General features: G+C 39.2%; 1 protein-coding gene across 1 annotated transcript in view; it reads right to left on the minus strand.

Annotated features, from left to right (window-relative positions):
• Nucleotides 1-1,985: 1,985 nt before the first annotated feature.
• The window catches only part of glob1 (globin 1), a 50,719-nt gene continuing 31,722 nt past the window's right edge, over nucleotides 1,986-20,982 (minus strand). The window contains exon 3 of the mRNA XM_090386609.1: nucleotides 1,986-2,187. Within this exon, the coding sequence (XP_090242735.1) occupies nucleotides 2,056-2,187 (132 nt within the window). The 3' untranslated portion in view covers nucleotides 1,986-2,055. The remainder of the gene's footprint in view (nucleotides 2,188-20,982) is intronic.

A 20,982-nucleotide genomic window follows, 5' to 3' on the forward strand; every position in this document is an offset into this window, starting at 1 on the left:
TCCTGCTCATGTGGCTAACAAACTAAACGAATATTTTGCATCTCCATTCACCCATGAGGAGTTATTCAGGGATGGGAATGCCAGAGGTGAGTTAAACTCTGGCAGTGAGCTGGATGATTTTGTAATAACTCAGAGGAAAGTGGAGGAGAAATTGTTGAAGATAAACATAAAAAAGGCACCCAGAGTGGATGGGATCTATCCAGTTATATTAAAGGAGGCAGCAAAGGAAGTAAGCAAACCCTTAGCCATAATTATGAGAGCTTCTTTGGACTCAGGGGAGGTACCCATAGACTGGAGATGTGCAAATGTAACCCCAATTCACAAAGGAGGATCAAAGGGCAACACAAGTAATTATAGACCTGTGAGTTTAACTTCTGTTCCAGGAAAATTAATGGAGGCCCTGGTTAAAGAAGTACTGCAGGATCATCTAGACAAGACTTCAGTTACAGCTCGCACACAGCATGGTTTTGTTAAGGGAAAGTCTTACCGGACCAATTTGATTGGATACTATGATGTGGTCACAAAGGAACTGGATCCAGAGAATAACTTTGATATTGTGTACTTGGATCTTAGAAAGGCTTTTGATACCGTTGCACATGGAAGACTTCTGCACAAATTGGAGCATTGTGGCATTGGAGGCAAATTGCTGCTATGGATAAAGGGATGGTGGAGTGGGAGAAAGAGCGGTAATCAATGGACACCACTCATCGTGGACTAATATTATTAGTGGAGTCCCTCAGGGTTCAGTGTTGGGTCCATTGTTGTTTTCGGTATTTATAAATGATATTGATGATGGTGTATCAAGATTAATGTCTAAGTTTGCAGATGATACGAAGGTTGGCAGGGTTGTTAAGGACACTAATGACTGTGCTGCTGCAACAGATCTAGAAAAGTTGAGCAGATGGGCTGAGTGGTGGCAAATGAAGTTTAATATTGACAAATGTAAAGTACTACATATGGGAAGCAGCAACCCCAGAGTGACATATCAACTCTGTGGTACTACACTGACAGTGGTAGAGAATGAAAAGGACCTGGGGGTTATTGTGCAGGCAGATATGAAGTTCTCTGAGCAGTGCAGATGGTCTGCAAGAGTAGCTCATAGTGTCTTGTCAATGATATACAGGAATTTTTCTAGCAGGGATAAGGAAGTGATTATCTCCTTATATAAGGCAATGGTCAGGCTACACCTTGAATACTGTATACAGGTCTGGAGGCCTCATTATAAGAAGGATGTAGAGCTGTTGGAATGAGTACAGAGAAGGGCAACATGATTAGTGAATGGAACAAAGGGTTGCTCTTATGAAGAAAGGCTTAAATTTTGCAAATTACAGTGTCTGGAGACTAGGCACCTGCGAGGTGATCTGATTGAGGTGTATAAAGCCTTGAATGGCTTGAGCATGCTCGATGCTGACGAATTCTCCCTCTTGCTCAGAATAATCATTTGAGAGGGCATAAATTCAAATTTAGGAAAGACAGATGTAAGGTAGATGTGCGGAAGTTTGCCTTTAGCCAGCGGGTGGTTTGTTGGTGGAACAGACTTTCATCCTTTGTTGTGGAAGTTGATAGCCTAAATAAATTGAAAGCTGAGCTGGACAGGTACTTGGAACGAACAGAGGGGTTAAATGGGAGCGTGTTTTTTTTTTTTTTTGGCTGATGCTGCATAAGCTTGCTTTCTTGCTTGCATCATATGCCTCTATTAATGCTAATGCTAAGTAGGTTGCAACACCCAGCCAAAATGTCAGGGCACGCAGGTTGCAAAAAACTGCTCTACATCATTGGAAAACCCCCAGTTTGGATCACTAATTATGATCCAGTAGACTGGACACTCTAACCCAAAGTACAGCTGGAACTGTGAAAATGTTTTGAATAATACTACCTTGACAATTATGATAACCATAATTTGCTATTCACGGACAAAGTGAAATTCTGTAAGTGTTGGTTTTCAGTATTCATATGTACAAGACTGCAATATATTACAAACTCAGTATGAAGAAAAATGTGAATTTGATATTTCACTGAAAGAATGATGTATATTTGATACAGAGAACACATCTACTATTTCACAAGTATCTCTTCAGCTACAGCCTGGACAACGTCACAGAGCTTCCTCCATGCTTGAATTCCTTCTTCTGTTAACTTGATGCCCAAGCGGTCTTTCAAATAATTCTCCAACACGATGCCAATATTCTAACCATAAAAAAAATAATAAAATACAATTTTTTAATTAGATCAACATGCAAGTCATTTTAAAAACAAATTGAAATTAATATTTTGCACCAAAGAATATTAAAAAATTTTGTAAAAATTTATAAAATCGATCAGGCTTATAACGGAATTAAGTTTTTTGTGTAGTGAGTTGCAAGTTTGATTTTTTAAAAAAAAAAGATCAAGCACAGTGGATGGCAAGAATTGTGATCACTGTGAGATTCAGCTAAACTGTAACAATAATAAATGAAACAAGAATAAATGCAACTGTTTAGCATTGTTTTGATGCAGAGTGGAAAGGTGTACGTAGGCAGAAAGAAAATCTTAAAAATTCAATATAAAATATTTTAATTTGATTGTCCACTATATCTTTGAGAAAGTTGTGATTAAATTAAACAATCATGTTGCTCAAAAAACAACAATATTAAGTTAGAAAAGGGTTAATGCTCTACTGTAAAACAGTCAGATTGGGAGAAGTACAACTACAATACTTTCTTGCATGGAGTAATGGCACCAACAACCTTGCAAACTATACAAAGCAATATCGGTAACTGGCCATGCAATGTGTCAGAGTTAAAGAACAAATTGGGGTGTTACGTAATCATTTCCACTGGATGTGTGTAAAGTGTGATAAGGCAGAAAAATTAAAACAAAATCTGAAGCACTGATTACAATATATGTTTCTTTATGTATTAGTATGCGTCTGATCAGGACTTCATAAAAGTGATAATATCACACGAATGATAACGTTATTCATGATTATTAATATTACCTCTGATCACAATAAACAGTGTGCACTGTATTTTCTTCTTTTGGTATAAATGCTCTACCTTCTCGATGGTAAGCCCTGTTACTTCACTTAAGTGGTAACGAACGTGTAGAGTGGTTCTCTTCAAGACGCCTGGTCAGCACGAAGAGGAAAAGACCAAACCCTCCAGCATATGACAGCACGACAAAAGAAATGGCCCTCAGTCCCCAGCAGCTTTCACTCTCCCTCTTACGGCAGCGAGAGGATCAGAGTGGAAGCAGAGGGTGCTAAGAATCTCCGGGTATGACCAGGCTGCCATGCACGAAACTGAACTTGGCCTGTTGTAACGTAAGGTGAAGACAGGATATTAGAGCTGGAAAAGGAATTAGAAAATGTGAATTGGAATATCATCGGTTTAGCTGAAACAAGAAGAAGAAATGAATCACTTATAAGTTTATCAAGTGGAAATCTGCTGTACGCCAATGGAAACAGTGAAAGGAGTGAAGGTGGAATTGGGTTTCTGGTCCATAAAGATTTTAAAAACAACATTTTGGAATTCAAAAGTACATCACCAAGGTTGTCAAGACTAATACTCAAGATTTCTAAGAGGTACAAGCTAAAGATTATAATGATTTATGCACCAACATCGAGCCATGATGATGAAGAGGTTAAGAAATGTACACCAAAATTGAGAGTCTTCTAGATGAGCAGAAAACCCACTACGCTATTATTATGGGGGACTTCAATGCTAAGGTTTGAAAAAGGCAAAACAGTGCAGAAAGAGGAACTATAGGAAATTTTGGAATTGGTGAAAGAAATAAAAGAGATGAAAGACTTGTGGAATTTGCAGAATCTCAAGGACTGTCAGTAATGCACACTTTTTTCAAGAAAAGGGTGAACAGAAAGTGGACATGAAAGAGTCCAAATGGATTAACAACTAATGAAATCAACTTCATCCTCACTAACAGAAGATATATTGTGAATGATGTTACCAGCCTGAATAAGGTAAATGTTGGAAGTGATCACAGAATGGTAAGATGTACACTTGATATAGATGTAGGAAAGGAAAGGAAAAAACTGACTCGAGTAAATAATACAAAGGTCTTTGAGATAACAGAGGAGGAGAAAAAGCAGTATGTACTGAAACTTAAGAACAAGTTTGAGCTTCTGCAGACTGCTCAGGACCAAGATATCGACGAGGAATACTACAACTTTCTGAAAGTGATAAAGCCCAAGAAACCTATAGGGAAAAAGAAATCCAAAGAAGAAAAAATTATTCAAGAAACACTTGTCATGATGAACCGAAGACGACAAATGAAGAGCAAGAAAAACACTGACAGTGAGAAAATTGAGTATAGAGAGTTATGCAAAGCCATTAGAAAGAGACTCAGAGAGGACATAAGAAGATTTAACACAAGAAAAGTAGAACAAACATTAAGGGAAAACAAAGGATTTAAATCAGCAGCAATGAGCAGTAATACAGAAAGACAAATGATACTGAAACTGAAGAATAGCGATGGTGTACTTATACACAGCAAAGAAGGCATAATTCAAATAGCAGAAGACTACTATAGAGAATTATACAAGGAGCGAGGGAATGATGCCAGCAGTGGGGAAGATGGATTGCAAAGTAGCAACACATACAACATACCCGATATTCTTCCTGAAGAGGTAGAACATGCATTGAAGAAAATGAATAATCAGAAAGCCCTGGGGGAAGATGAAGTTACTGTAGAGTTGTTAAAATTGGGAGGAAGAGACATAACACAAAAACTGGCAAGGCTCTTCACAAAGTGCATTAGAAAAGGTGTGACGCCTAAGCAGTGGAATAATGCAATCATAGTTTTGCTGCATAAGAAAGGAGATAAATTGGAAATTATAGACCAATTAGCTTGTTATCCCACATCTACAAGTTGTTCACAAGGGTCATTACTAACAGATTAGAAAGAATACTTGATGAGAATCAACCGAAAGAGCAAGCTGGCTTTAGGACAGGATTCTCAACTATGGATCACCTTCACGTAATATCACAGCTAATGGAGAAAGCAAATGAATATAAAACACCATTATGTCTGGCATTTGTGGATAATGAAAAGGCATTTGACTCCATACAGCATAATGCTTGTTTCGGGCACTGGAAAGACAAGGCATAGATACCCCATATATTATGATTTTGAAGAAAATATATGAGAATGCTACCTCTATTAGACTAGACAAAGACAGTAGGAAATTTAAAATCGAGAAAGGAGTTCGACAAGGAGACACAATATCTCTGAAGCTGTTTACTGCTGCCCTTGAGGAAGCTTTCAGAAGATTAGACTGGTCGCAGAAAGGAGTCAATGTGAACGGAGAGTACCTAAGCCATTTACGATTTGCAGATGACATTGTGGTCATAAGCCACGATCCCAAAGAATTAGAGGAAAATCTTAATCAGTTATGCACAGTTAGTAAGGATTTTGTACTAAAGATGAATATGGCTAAAACAAAAGTAATGATGAACAAGTATGCCACAGAAAGGGAAATAATGATTGAAGGAGCAGTAATTGAAAAGGTGGAGTCATATACTTATCTGGGACAAGTTATTAGCTGTAATAATGATAAATGGCTGGAAATCAAGAGAAGAATAAATTTTGGATGGATAGCATTCAGGAAATATAGTCGCATACTGAAGAGCAATATCCCAGTTTGTCTGAAACATAAAATAATGAACCATTGTATACTCCCCACCATGACTTATGGAAGTGAAACTTGGGCACTCACCAAAAGAATGGAAGAGAAGCTGAGAACTACAAAGCGAAGAATGGAACAAATTATATTGGGAATCAGACTGTTAGATAAGAAGAGAAACACATGGATTAGGCAGCAAACTCAAGTAAAGGACATTCTTATCAAAACTAAAGAACTAAAATGGTCTTGGGCAGGACACATAGTTCGAAGACATGATGAGAGATGGACTAAGAAAATAACAGAATGGTACCCAAGAGGAGCTAGAAGAAAACCTGGAAGGCAAAGGCAGAGATGGATAGATGAAATTCATGAGTTTTTGGGTAGTAAATGGATGGTCAGTGCTCAAAACAGAAGGAACTGGAAAGTTGCTGGAGAGGCCTTCATCCTGCAGTGGATTGAAAATGGCTGATGATGATGATGCTCTATGGTGATGTGAATATTTCAACACCAGTATAAAGCTGAGAGCAAAAATTGATTCAAACTTTTACCTGAACACAATGTTGGTACACTGCTGAAGGTATGTTATAATTCCAATAGAAGGCATGGAAATTTGTAATGAGAAGGGTAATAAACAAATAAATACATAGAGCAATTAATTAATGGTAACCACATTATCTCAGAGAATAAACATATCAAATATGCATTAATTGCCAATTTGTTCCCTTTTACTCTGTTAGGTCAAATTATATTTTGGTCCATGTGTGTGTGCTACATATTACCCAGAATAGCAAAAAGGATTCCACTGGTTATTCATTAAATCTCAAAAAGTAATAGAAGATCATGAAGTGATCTTCTTCAATTACTTTTTACATTCTAAGAGGATTTACTTTTATTGAGAGATTTCATTGTTAGGAAAATAGGTAACTTTCTTGTAATAAAGATGGACTAGAACCAGATTCATGTTTGTTAGGAGCCACAATTAATGATGTTACCAACAGATTGTCAGATTTTAAGGAGGATAAAGAAAGCATTATTTTTCATTTGGTAATGATTAAAATTAAATGCACATGGAAACTGATGATTTATTGGATTCATGTAGGCCGATTCTGCAAAAATGCTGCAAATTAGGTCAGAATAAATATGCTCCACAATTCTGCATGGGTATGATAAAACTATGTGCGGAAGGTTTTGTGGATTAACTCAGAGAAATATGCAAGGCTTTGGGAAGGGAGGGGATTTTTATGAGGATGGAATGCATAAAAAGAAAGATGATTCTTTCCCAGTAACATTTGGGAGGCTTTAAATATTTAGGGAAACTGCAGTTAAAGACAAAGGAAAACTCCAAATGAACGGAAAGTAAGTTATATTTCATCCATATATATATATTATAAAGGAAATAAGCTGGTTCCGGGGAAATATACAGGGTGTCTCAAAAATATTGGTACAAACGTTTAGGGGAGGTAGGTAACATAATGGGCAGGTGCCCCATCATGTTGAAACCAAATGTTGCATCTCACATTTGCTGGAACATCGTCAAGTAATCCTTGTAAAACTTGTTCAAGAAAGATCCGATATTTAGTGGAGTTCGTGCGTGATGGTAACAGGTATGGGTCGACTAAGCAGTCACCGATCATACCTGTCCACACATTTATTGCGAAGCGATGTTGTCGCATGGGGGGGGGGCGCACACATGAACATTGTCCTGATTGAATAAGCCTTCCCAGTGAAATAAACCTCATCCGTGACCAAAACATAAGCTGGAAAATTCAAGTCTTGAACGCTTTCTTGGAGAAACCACTGCGCAAAAGCCACATGTATAGTATGATCTTGGGGGAGCAGTAACTGAACCCTTTGGAGATGAAAGGGGTGTAAGGAATCGTGGTGCCAGACACTGTATACTGCAACGAGACACTCCTAAGGCAGAGGCAACATTACGTGTGCTAGTAGTAGGATTATTCTGGACTGCATTCAACACACTTTCTTCCATGGCGGGAGTTTGCGTCGAACGGAAATAAGACTTATGCACACAGATGAAGATATTATAGAACAAATAGAAAGTAGCAGGTTGAAATGGTTTGGACATCTGCTGCACATGAAAAGTGAGATGGCCTAAAATTATATATGAGTGGATACCACAACGGAAGAGAAGGCGAGGACACCCTAGAAACACACGGAAGGAAGGTGCACTATCAGACATGTGAAAGAAAAATTTGAAAGCTGAAGATGCCCACGTCCGGTGACTGGAAAATGGGAACAATAAGGCGGCAATCTGCCACATTTAAGTCGAACATAGATAAATAGAATAAACTCCCCAGAGAGGAGGTAATGACAGCAACCATAACCCCTTAAGGTAACAACAACCTCATGGGATAGATCCATCAATAACATATTGGATACAATTATCAATAATATATTGGATACAATTATCCAACCAGCAATGGATCCTAGCACAAGTCGACAACAGCAACAACTCTGCTGGGACAACAGTATATACAGTCCAGAACATCAAGAGCCGCCTTTCACCATTGAGGAGCTGCACACCGCAACTAGTAGACTGCAACAATAAATAGGTAGGTCTGTTTCTGGTTCAAATAGATCTGGTCCTGGACCAGACCTACTTGAACCAGAAACAGACAAAGATGCTCAACAGTACATCTTTGTTTGAAACCATATTGATAAATATGGCATCCTTGTTTGAAACCATATTTATCAATATGGTTTCAAACTAGGATGCTCAACAGTTGACGCACTCCAGAATATCCTTACAACTGCCACAGACTCCAATAGAAAATATTTCCTGATTATTTCCGTAGACTCTGCTGGGACATTCAACTCACTCTGGTGGCCAAGAATCCTCAGCTGTCTACGACATGCCTGTCTTCCCAGAAACCTCTATAACCCCATAAGAAGCTACCTCACAGCCAGAGAAATAAATGTCAATACACCATACTGCATAGTGAAATGCCAGGTTTACAGGGACTGTCCCCAAGGCTAGATACTGGGGCTGCTTCTTTGGAATGTTGTATTTGATGACTTCGTCACCACTAACCCGAATGAAGTTGTTTCCCAGGCCTATGCAGATGATCTGATCCTGGCTGTGTCTGCAGAGCACAATTAGAAAAATTCTGCAAACCAGGCCCTCGATATTATAAAACTGGGCAAGGGATCACAATCTTCAAATCTCTCCAATGAAGACTAATTCCATCTTACTCAAATGCTCCCTCAGAAGACTTCCACAAATTAAGCTAGGCGAGACCACAATATGTTTCACTACTGAATTGAAATATCTAGTTTAGTTAATTAGTTTATGTATAACTGTCTCTGGTGGCACCAGACTAATGTCCATCTCCACCTATATTCATGTATCCAAGTGGAACTTCCAACAAAAAAAAAAAAAATATTTATATTATTATATGTGCATCTACACCTTCCATAATGGGCAGGGGCTCCGTCATGTTGAAATCAAATGTTGCGTCTGACATTTGCTGGAACATCGTCTAGTAACCCTGGTAGAACTTGCTCAAGAAACATCCGATATTTAGTGAAGTTCATGCCGGATGGTAACAGGTATGGGCCGCCTAAGCAGTCACCGACCATACCTGCCCACACATTTATTGCGAAGCGATGTTGTGCCGCATGGGGGCGCACACCGTGTGGGCCCTCTGCCAATCCATACACTAGGTGCATGTCTTCCATCTCACAGTTCGTATATCGATGCATGCTCTTCGTGCGGCGACTACTGCTTGAATGAGTAAACCAGAAATTTTCCCTCTCGCGAACTGATGAACAGCGCCGTGACCGACTTACGGTGACGTTTCCGGTTATGGGTTCCTATGCGATTCACATTCCTTTAGATGTTACCTACCTTCCCTAAACGTTTGTACCAATATTTTTGCGACACCCTGTATAAGCACACTCTGCAAGAGTCGCAGTCATTCCTTGCTTGTGTCAAGATGGCGAGTTACGTGCAGTTGATGCCAAGAAGAAAGAGTGCAATTGCTGCTTTACGTGAGGAAGGATGTTCTTCCCGTCATATTGCTTATAGTGTCTTGTAATCAGTCGACAGTGAGTAGATTTCTTTCCAAACTCAACAATACTGGTTCTGCTGAAGGGAAAAAAGGAACCAGATGCAAAAGATCTGGTTCCTTGCAAAACAGGATCGCATTTTGAAGATCTTATGCCTTACAAACTGCAGACGAAGTTTTTAAGTTTTTCTTGTGCAAGCAAAGTTTTTAAGGCCCCGGCTAATAGTGTAGTTTTCTTAAATTTTTTTTGCTGTTTTATTTACTTAAATTGGCATATTAATTTGTTTTCTAGAATTGCTTTTAGCTTTATATTCCTAGTTACGATACTTAGTTTAATTTGAACTTCGATAGAGATTTTGTAGGTTATTATTTTGTACCGGTAAGGGTATCCAATCCACGTGTTTGACAAGGTTTTGCAGCTCTGGCGAACGCTAAGTTTTTATTTATATTTAGCCGTTTTATTGACTTAATTGTTATATTAAATTATTTTCTATAAGTAGCTTATAGACCTAGTCAAGTTCCTTTGTTTATTTTGAAAGTTAATTAATACTTCATTATAAATTAAATTGTACTTTTTTAACTAAATACATATCACGACTTAACATCAAAACATAATTAATTAATACATATAATTTGATAGGAGATACAGAAGTTACATAACGAAACTCAGATAATACTCGATACTGAAAAAAAAAAAAAAAAAAAAAAATATATATATATATATATATATATAGTGTTATAACTGCATTGGGATATAAGTTTAGGGTTATAATTTTGTATTGAAATTGAAATTTTATTTGAAATTGAGTCGAAATAATCATAGACCAGAGCAGCAAAGCAAAAGGCTCAAGCTAATGGGAGTGCTGTGGATCAGCCGGGGAGAACTGAGGGGGGAAGCTGTCCTCTGAATCACAGCCTTTTATTTACTGCTTGTTTGATGTTTGTGGAGCAATCAGCGACTGGACATGATATTGCGAATGGGAATGTCTTTAGGTGTGCCCGATGTAAGGAAATCAGGCGACAACTCGGAGTTGTTATGGGCTTATATGAGAGCTTGAAGGACAGGGTGGATGTACTCGAAGGATCTAAATTGAGAGGCCCATCAAGCTCTCAGCTGCCCACATCAACGCCAGAGCTTGCACTTGAACATCACGCAACACAGCAGAAACCCCCAAGGCTAAATGCGCTGATCCCACAGGAACTAGTAGTTGTTGGTGACTCTATTGTCAGGGAATCGGGGAACATATTGTGTAAAAAGGATAGGTGGAACGGGACCAGGGTATGTCTGCCAGGGGCAAAGATTGATGACATAGAGAAGATATCATCTTTTAAGGGCACAAAAGGTGATATTGTTGTACACTTTGGCACTAATGAGATTAAGAGTAGAAGATCGGTGGAATTACTTAACAAGTACAAATACTGTTGAAAAAAAAGCCGTGAGTTAGCATAGAATTTGAAAGTGTCTGCAATTCTGCCCAGACACGAGAGGTGGGAGTATATAATGAGAGCCTTATTGGTCAATTCGGCCCTGCAGAGATTGTGCAAGGCTCAAGGGGTAGAATTTTTCTCAGCCTGGTATGTGCTTGTTAACAGGAGAAACTGCTTCTACAGGGAAGGGACACACTTACATAGAAAGGGTGTAAGAATATTTGCTGATGCTATCGAGGCAGAGTTACGTGGGTCGGAAAACTGCTATCTTGGGGGGGATACAAGGACTAATAGATTAACAGTAGCCGCTGGCAGAGGTGAAAATGATTCTTGTACTGCTATTGGAAGGAACAGCAGCCTGGTAAACAAGATGCAGGGGATTTCGGAGACTGCTGGGAGTCATTGCAGTACAAGTAAATACATGAGCTGTGTTAGGGTAGCTAAAAAAAGAAACAGGTGCATGTGTACGTGCGTGTACACCAAAACTAAGAATTTGGTAAATAAATTTGATGAATTTGAGGTGTTGGTCAAAACATCAAAGGCATATATTATTGGGATATCAGAGACGTGGTGTCATACAGATATAAGGAATGCAGAAATGGAATTAGGGGATTACAATCTGTACAGAAAGGATAGAAAGGGTTATGCTATTAGTTAAGAAACACATAAAATCCAAAGAAGTATAACCAGTCGACATGGCTGGACAGTGCAGTGTCAAGTCAGTTTGGTATGTCATAATCGCTGGGAAATCAAAATTGAGAGTACGAGTGTGTTATAGGCCTAATGACTCTGATGAGTATAATAAACAACTGTACAGGGAAATAGAGTGGGCCAGTAAATCAGAGTCTTATAATGGGGGATTTTAATTTCCCAGATATTGACTGGAATTTGTGGGTTGGTCACTCACACTAGCAAGGCCTTTGTGGATTTATTGGATGATTGTTTTCTACATCAGCATGTTCGGGAGGCAACTAGAGGGAGTAATACTCTTCATCTGATTATCAGTAGTGATTCTTCATGCATTAAGAATCTACAGATAAAGGAACCACTAGGTGGCAGTGGTCACACTGTGCCGAAGTGGAATTTACTCAAAGAGGTAACTACCATCAGGGGTTAAGGGAAGGAATTTTGCTTTAGTAAAGGCGACTACGGAGGTCTGAGACAGTATTTAGATTCTATTCGGTGGGACTAACTGATGACGTTACCCACAGCAAATTCAAAATTGTAAGCATTCAAAGAATTAATCTTGGAAGCTACTAGGTTTTTCATACAAACTAAGAAATATTGTTCAAGGTTTAGGCCCAAGTGGAGGTCAGATGAACTAATGAGACATGTGGCAGAGAAGAAAAATTCATGGGATATATATAAATTAATGGGTAACACGGGAAGCCTATGATAGATATAAGCTGGTTTGTAACCATGTCACAAAGGAGGTTAGGCAGGCAAAGGCAGATTACTAGAAATCTTTGGCAAAGGATGCAAAGAAAAACAGCAGAGAGTTCTTTACCTATGTAAACTCCAGAAGGCAAGGAATGAATCATATTGGTCCACTGGATATTGATGGTTCAGCTGTTGAGGATCCTGCTCAGGTAGCTAACAAAATAAATGAGTATTTTGCATCCATATTCACACGTGACGAGTTATTCATGGAGGGGAATACCAGAGTTGAGTTAAACTCTGGCAGTGAGCTGGTTGATTTTTTAATAACAGAGCAAAGTGGAAGAGAAATTGTTGAAGATAAACATAAGAAAGGCACCTGGGGTGGATGTAATCTATCCAGTTATATTAAAGGAGGCAGCAAAGGTATTAAGCAAACCCTTAGTCATAATTATGAGAGCTTCCTTGGACTCAGGGCAGGTACCCATGAACTGGAGATATGCAAATGTGACCAAAACTCACAAAGGAGCAACAAAGGACAACACAAGTAATGAAGACCTGTTAGTTTAACTTCTGTTCCAAGAAAATTAATGGAGTTAGTGGTTAAAGAAACACTGCAGGATCATCTAGACAAGACTTCAGCTATAGCTCAGACACAGCATGGTTTTGTTAAGGGGAAAGTCTTGTCTGACCAATTTGATTGAATACTATGATGTACTCACAAAGGAACTGGATGCAGAAAGTAACTTTGATATCTATTATTTGGATCTTAGAAAGGCTTTTGATACTGTTGCAAATGGAAGACTGCTGCACTGGAGGCAAATTGCTGTCATGGATAAAGGGATGGTTGAATGGGAAAAGACAGAGTGGTAATCAATGGACACTGCTCTTCATGGATTAATGTTATTAGTGGAGTCCCTCTAGGTTCAGTGTTGGGTCCATTGTTGTTTTCTATATTTATTAATGCTATTGATGATGGTATATCAGGCTTAATGTCCAAGTTTACAGACGATACAAAGGTCGGCAGCGTTGTTAATGATGCTAATGACAGTACGCTGCTGCAACAGGATCTAGAAAAGTTCAGGAGATGGGCTGAGAAGTGGCAACTGAAGTTTAACATTGACAAATGTAAAGTACTGCTTATGGGAAGCAGTAACCCCAGAATAACGTATCAGCTGTATGGTACTACACTAACAGTGGTAGAGAATGAAAAAGACCTGGTGGGTAATTGTGCAGGCAGATATGAAGTTTTCTGAGCAGTGCAGACTGTCTGCAAGAGTAGCTCGTGGTGTTTTGTCAATGATATACAGGAATTTTTTCTAGCAAGGATAAGGAGGTGATTATCCCCTTGTATAAGGCAATGGTCAGGCCACACCTTGAATACTGTATACATACAGGTCTAGAGGCCTCATTTTAGGAAGGATGTAGAGCTTATGGAGCGAGTGCAGATAAGGGCAACAAGATTAGTGAATGGAACAAAGGGTTGCTCTTATGAAGAAATACTTATGTTTTGCAAATTACAGTGTCCGGAGACTAAGCAAGGTGATCCGATTGAGATGAATAAAGCCTTGAATGGTTTGAGCATTCTGAATGCTGATAGGATTCTTTCTCCTGCTAAGAATAATCGCCTGAGAGGGCATAAATCCAAATCGAAAAAAGACAGTTGTAGGATTGATGTGCGGAAGCTTGCCTTTAGCCAGCGTGTGGTTGATTGCTGGAACAAACTTCCATCTGTCGTTGTAGAAGTTGATAGCTTAAAGAGATTCAAAGCAGAAGTAGACAAACATTTGGAGCGAGTGGATGGGTGAAATTAGAAGATTTTTTTGGCTGATGCTATATAAGTTTGCTTGTTTGCATCATGTGCTTTTACTAATGCTAAAACTGTAAATCTTCTACGTATGAGCTGAAAAGAGAATGGGTAGGACATACAGGTGTGGTTGCAAGTTCAGTAACAGTCAGAAGACGCCTCTTCAAAAATGGAGTCGTCCTAAGAAGAAGCCCCTCCTCTCACAAAAAATGAAAAAGGCCCGATTAATTTTGTGTAAGGAGTATGTCAAATAGACCACGGAGCAGTGGAAGTCAGTTATTTTCTCGGATGAGAAGAAATTCAACCTGCATGGTTCTGATGGGTGACAAACGATTCGCCGTCGACGTGGTGAAGAATACCATCCAGACTATGGTGTATACAGTGAAGTTGCCTACCAGCCAAATGATTTGGGGGTGCATTTCGTATAGCGGAGTAGGCCACTTGCAGTTTATAAAAGGTTCCTTAAATGCCAATGGATACCCAGCTATATTGGAAGGCGAATTGCTGCTAACCCTTAGAGCAGTGGTTTTCAACCTCGCCTCTTTTTAATATATATATATATATATATATATATATATATACAAAGGGTACTAGGAAAGTTTTGCAATACAGCTTTGTTTATTTAATTTTTTCAAAATAATTTCCTCTACATTCAATACACCTCTCCATCGTCCGAAACCAATCTTTAAACCAGTTCTGCCAAGTTTCACTAGGGAGTAAAGCACACTCGTTGTCCCAAGCCCGTAGAAGGTCCTCATCACTGGAAAACCGCCTCCCTTTTAGCTTCATTTTCACATGCGGGAACAGTGCAAAGTCGCAGGGATCAAGGTCTGGCCTGTAGGGAGGGTGCTCGAGAAGTTTCAGTCCTGTCGTGGTCAAATATTCGGTGCAGGCTTTGGCGCGGTTAGCTGGAGCATTATCGTGATGGAGGTACCAGGTGTCCATTCTTGACTTTGGCCGCAGGTTCTTCATAGATCCAATGACTTTAGGCAGGCATTGTTCAGTATACCACTTAGCTGTGACTGTCTTCTGCGTGTCCAAAACGACACGTTCCACAATTCCACTCGATTTGAAAAATACAGCTATCATTTTCTTCTTTACAGATCGGGATTTTCTGACAATTACGGGTGTGTCGTCATCATCAAAGACCCAAACTTTGTTTTGAGCCTTGGTCGGCAGATCGTAATAGTACAGCCAAGTCTCATCACCTGTCACGATGTTGTTCACATACCGAGATTGTCCCTTATCAAACTTTTTTAACATCTCCCGGCACCAAGTCACACGTCGTGTCATCTGCTCTTCAGTCAGTTGATGCGGCACCCAGAGAGAACAAAGTTTCTTCACGTGCAAATGATCTTGCAGAATCGAACGAATTGCTGGTGCATTTAGGCCCAAAGTATCCTCTATCTGTTGGTAGGTCACTCGCCTGTTTTCGTCAAGCATTTTCCTCACAGCAGTAACGTTTTCCTCCGTAACTGACGTTCGTGGCCTTCCCGGCCTCTCAGAATCCTCCAGAGTGAAATTTCCCCTTTGGAATTCTCTATACCACCTGAATATCGTTGTACGATGTGGACAATCATCATCTAGTGCAAGAGTCATTTCTTCTAAGCACTGGTCTATGGTTAAACCACGCACGAAATTATACTGCAAAACTGTCCTTATCTCATTTCGTGACCACGATGCCATCGCAAGCACTTTACACTCTCACTACTAATGAATAACTGAGCCCATTGACTTGGCGCGGCGGCTACTATGCACGTATGAACATGTCTCAACATGCAGCAACAAGCAGCTTCCTGTGATTCATTGTTGCGTCATATTGCAAAACTTTCCTAGTACCCTTTGTATATACACACACTGGGTGTGTTTAAAAAATACACGGCATAACTTCAGGAATGAGTTCCTCATATGTTGACAATAAAAATATTTTATATCAACATAGTTCCGGAAATGCTTGGTTCCCGAGTTATTAACCGGAATGTCTTATCTCCCACAGGTGATTTCCTTCATCACAAGGTACTGACAAAATATGGTGGTTTTCCCTTCCGACCATGTACTCAAATCAGGAGCAAGCGGATATGCACTTTATGTACGGTTTGGCAGACGGCAATGCTCTGGAGGCTTGTCGTTTGTACCACGAAAGGTTCCCAGAACGAAGATGTCCAGACAGGAATACAAACATGCATGTGCTGATTTCAGAGGGGCATGCACAACATCCAAAATTTCCTCCTCTACTTCAAGAGCCGTAGTTCTTGGTCGTCCTCTGTTGGCAGCACGAGGTGTAAAGGTTCCATGTTCACAAGGGCGGCGATGGATACCTTCAAACGTTTTCCTGTCTGGACATCTTCGTTCTGGGAACCTTTCGTGGTACAAACGACGAGCCTCCAGAGCATTGCCGTTCGCCAAACCGTAAATAAAGTGCATATCCGCTTGCTCCTGATTTGAGTACATGGTCGGAATGGAAAACCACCAGATTCTGTCAGTACCTTGTGATGACCACGGATGTGCAGATGCACAGGTAGTGGTTGGCTCAGGCGCTTTAAATGGAGTACCTTGTGATGAAGGAAATCACCTGCGGGAGATAAGACATTCCGGTTAATAACTCGGGAACCAAGTATTTCCGGAACTATGTTCCGGAAATACTTGGTAGATATAGGCACCTCCATAGCCAGGTGGGCAGGAGCAGCAGTATGTAACACATGCTTCTTGATTAGACTGGGGTCCGAGCCCGCAACCACCAAATCCGGAGGATGCGGATAGGTCAGGGAATGACCACCGCATATCCCCGGAGCAATATGGCCTTAGTTGCTAATGCTCCTAAAAAACCAAATAACAACAACAACAGCAACATATATATATATATTTATTTATTTATATAATATTAAAAAATATATATCTTATATGATATTTATTAGAATAATATAATTATAAAAATTACATTTCATAATACAAATTATATATATGTACAGTATATAATTTTATTCTTTATATAGAGGTAAACATCAATTATAGATCAACACAAAATTAAAAATATACTGTACACCTTTTTGTAATGAAATAAACATAAATTAAAAAATAATAATAAGTTTAAGTAACTTAAACCCAAATTACGTGGCACGCCGTGATGCCGCGGCATCCCGGTTGAAGACCATTGCCTTAGAAATAGTTTCAACCTGCCAAGTAACTGCATCTTTCAGGACGACTCTGCTCTTTGTCTCCGGGCGAAAAGTGCAAGTAGGCACATCTGTAGTTACTTTAGCTTCATTTCTGCATTAGAGTTTCGACAGTAATGTGTTTACTTTTGTTACAGGTGAAAAAATGTTTGGAAGAACGGTCCATTACAACTCTTAGATGGCCAGGAAACAGCTGGACCTGAATCCTATAGAGAACTATTGGCATCGTTTGGAATCTGCAGTAGCCAGAAGGAAAGCAAAGACCCTTCGTGAACTTCAGGAAGCCATAATTCGTGTTTGGAACCACGAACTATCAGTTGATTATCTTCAGAAATTGATCTTGTCAATTCCCCGACGGTGTGCTGCTGTCATCAGGGCCAGAGGCGGTTCAACTAAATATTAGTTTGCACCTGGTGAACTTTTTACATTTTGTTTTCCATTTAAAATGATAAACTGAAGCAAACTGAGGGCTTCTGATAACATTTCAGCCACAATTGTCGTGTTTACCAAAACTGTTGTGCAAATGTTCTGGAATGTTTTGAGAGTACCTGTCAAATATTACTTAGTTTTACCTTAACTATTAATAAATATCTTGTTTATATTTCTATTTGTGATGCTAGTCATTAATGTAACATACCATCGCGGAAAAGGGTTAGCACATTTGGACTTCAATCTCCAAGAACATTATGCGATACTGTATATTCTATTAGTTCACTCTATTTTGCATCCTGATTGCGTTATCTTCAAAGATAATGCGACTTTTCAAAATAAAATGCATTATATATGGAAAAAAAGTATTTTTTTATTCTAACAAAAAAGTGTAAATTATTTATTCTAAGCCACGATATCGAAGCTATCATAATTTTTTTTTTTTTTTTTTGAGAATAATAACCTACTTCCTGTATCGTTTTCTATTCGCCGAAATCAGCTATCCTTGATAATTTTCCCGTGTTTCATGTATTTCGTCACGGTGCAGAAACGAAATAAAATGAAGTTTCAGTAGAGTGAGAGAGAGAGAGAGAAATAAATCTTCAATTATAAAGGCTAATGCATTATTTTTGGCACTCGGCATTGTGTGAAGGCTATCCCGTTTCTGATAAATTTCCCATTGGTCACACTACGACGAATCCAGGAAGGACCTCATGTAGTCTGGATGAAAAATTAAAATAAATGAAGAAAGAAACTTCTTAAAAATGAACCAGAAGTTAAAGGTGGAGTCATCACTTAGTGTGCTTCGTTGGAAGAAAGAAAGAAACAAACAAAGAACCTATGATAAAATGAACCTCAAGCGAAAGAAACAACTTCCGTTTCCTTTTCTGTTCTAATTGTGAGCAAAAGAAAATGAAAAAATTAAACGTGTCGTCGCCTTTTTCTCGAGGTTAAAATAGCAAAAAGAACCTGAACGATTTCAGTATTCTATAGCAGTTCGTATTTAAAATGTCATAAAATCTTCCATGTATTTTATAATAAATATTTTATCCTTTTACAAAATTCTATTTAGATTACTTTTAGTTTCAATTCTCTTTCAGTTACCTTTTTATGTATTGTATATCACCGAAAAAGTTTTAATATATTTACTTACTGACACTGAATTTTTGAAGTTAAAAAAAAAACAAAAAAACGGAGAAACAATATTTTTGTTTCTCTTTTCTTCGGTCTTCTATTAATCTCTGAAATTTTATATTTGTACTGCATGCTTCTTGTCTCACTTACGAGGAAGACCAGACCTACTCATTCATTTTATTCAATTCCCTATACACCTCAATTAGAAAAGCTGCTTAGAAAGCGTGGACTGCAAAGTTTAACAACTAGACATCTAAGGGGAGATCTAAGTCCATGCTTTTTGATCCTCGGCGGCATCGCCAATAAAGAAACCACTCTTTGGAGCAGAATTCTGGCTCTTAAATTGGGCCAACAGGAAGCACAACCTTCTGGCTCCCATTCACACCACACCTTAATCGTACCTTAATCGACGACCAACGCCTCCTAGCAACAGTCAAGATGATAGGCACAATTGCAACACAATTCTGGAACAACTGTGGCTGGAGGATACTGCCCTAAGAGCCAATCCTGAGCTCTATCGGCGTTCAACACGACTCCCATTTCTGGGAGAGGTTCCTCGCTCAGCAGATGCTCAAGCAGTCTCAGAATCTTGACGCTGACCTGAACAAATTCTCCGTTGATCGGAGATACAGGAAAATATTCTCAATAGCAGGACTAATCAGCCATAACCCAACTCTACCTTTACATCTGCTTCTGTCTGATTGAGCTTGCTCTCTTATCTCTATGTTAAGCCAGCTCAATCCAATCCAACTCTTGTGAGGAGTTCTCTCCTTTGTATAGTCACCTTTCTGTTTTTATTTGTAAATAACTGTATAGTTACCTTTTGTTTTTTTCATTTTTATAACTAATTGTTTTAGAATCCCGTAAATATAGGGAGGCTGTGGACCCCTGGCCTTACAGCCGTGTTAACCCGATTTATTTTGCAATAAAGATTATATATAAGCCAGATAAGTGCATGGATTTGTGCTTATCACTAATCTGGTCGTCCTCCTTTGAACCCCAGCTCCCCCCGCCCCTTCCAGAAGCTTTGTCTTTTTTTTTAGGTGCATTCTCTAGACCCCAATACAACATTCCAAGTGCAGTATGACCATCGTCTTGTATAAAGGGTATATAATAATAAAATTCTTTATTCACAAAATTTTACAAGGATACGATTCCCATTAAAAGCATCCAGAAGAATCTATCAAACTGCTAAAACATAGAGAAACTGCATAGAATGCATACATCCATATAATACATAGAACAACAATATAATACATATAACATCCATAGAATACATAAAACACAACGAATATATCGCTTTCTCCAACCTAAATTGCTTTATAACCTAAATAGCTTTGAGTTATCGATAATTGCATTTGAACTGGATCTTCTGAGATACTGATGATAAAGGGCCGTACCGTAGGGTATGATCCGAGTATAACCTGATAGACCGATTGAGCCAGTCTGGACATCTTTCACTTGGAATCAGTTTTAGTTTTAATGGCAGTTACAGGAATGGTGACGGCACATGAATAAGGATTTTCTCTTTTTTTTCCCTGTAGGCCGAATCACTGGATCACAGATCAAAATCAATGTCAGCAGAGCTCAGTGCGCAGATGATACTGTTGGGAAAGTGCTGCTTGAAGGTCGAGAGCTTCTGAAAGCTTGAGCAGAGCACACTGGAGGGTTTCTGAGAGCTCTACCCGGGATTTTCCAGCCCACGAATTCCCAGATGTTGATGAAGTCGCGAACTGCGGAACACAGATTGAGTGCCATTGTGAGCTTCCGCGCATATGCCAAGTGCTGGGCTGGGGTTAGCTAAAATTTTTACAGAGCTATGACTTGATGTCGCATAGGAAAGGTGAGCCCAATTGTTGACCCACTTGAGGACCCAGAAATCTAGACCCCAAAGCATCTTCAGGCTGGACAATGGAGCTGCGGACCAGACTTCAATATCGTAGCTGATGATTGAGCCGACGTAGTAGAAGAGAAATTTCCTAACTGTTT

This window comes from Mastigoproctus giganteus, chromosome 12 (genome assembly GCF_048544385.1).
Source record: "Mastigoproctus giganteus isolate SK-2022 chromosome 12, ASM4854438v1, whole genome shotgun sequence".
Classification (NCBI taxonomy): domain Eukaryota; kingdom Metazoa; phylum Arthropoda; class Arachnida; order Uropygi; family Thelyphonidae; genus Mastigoproctus; species Mastigoproctus giganteus.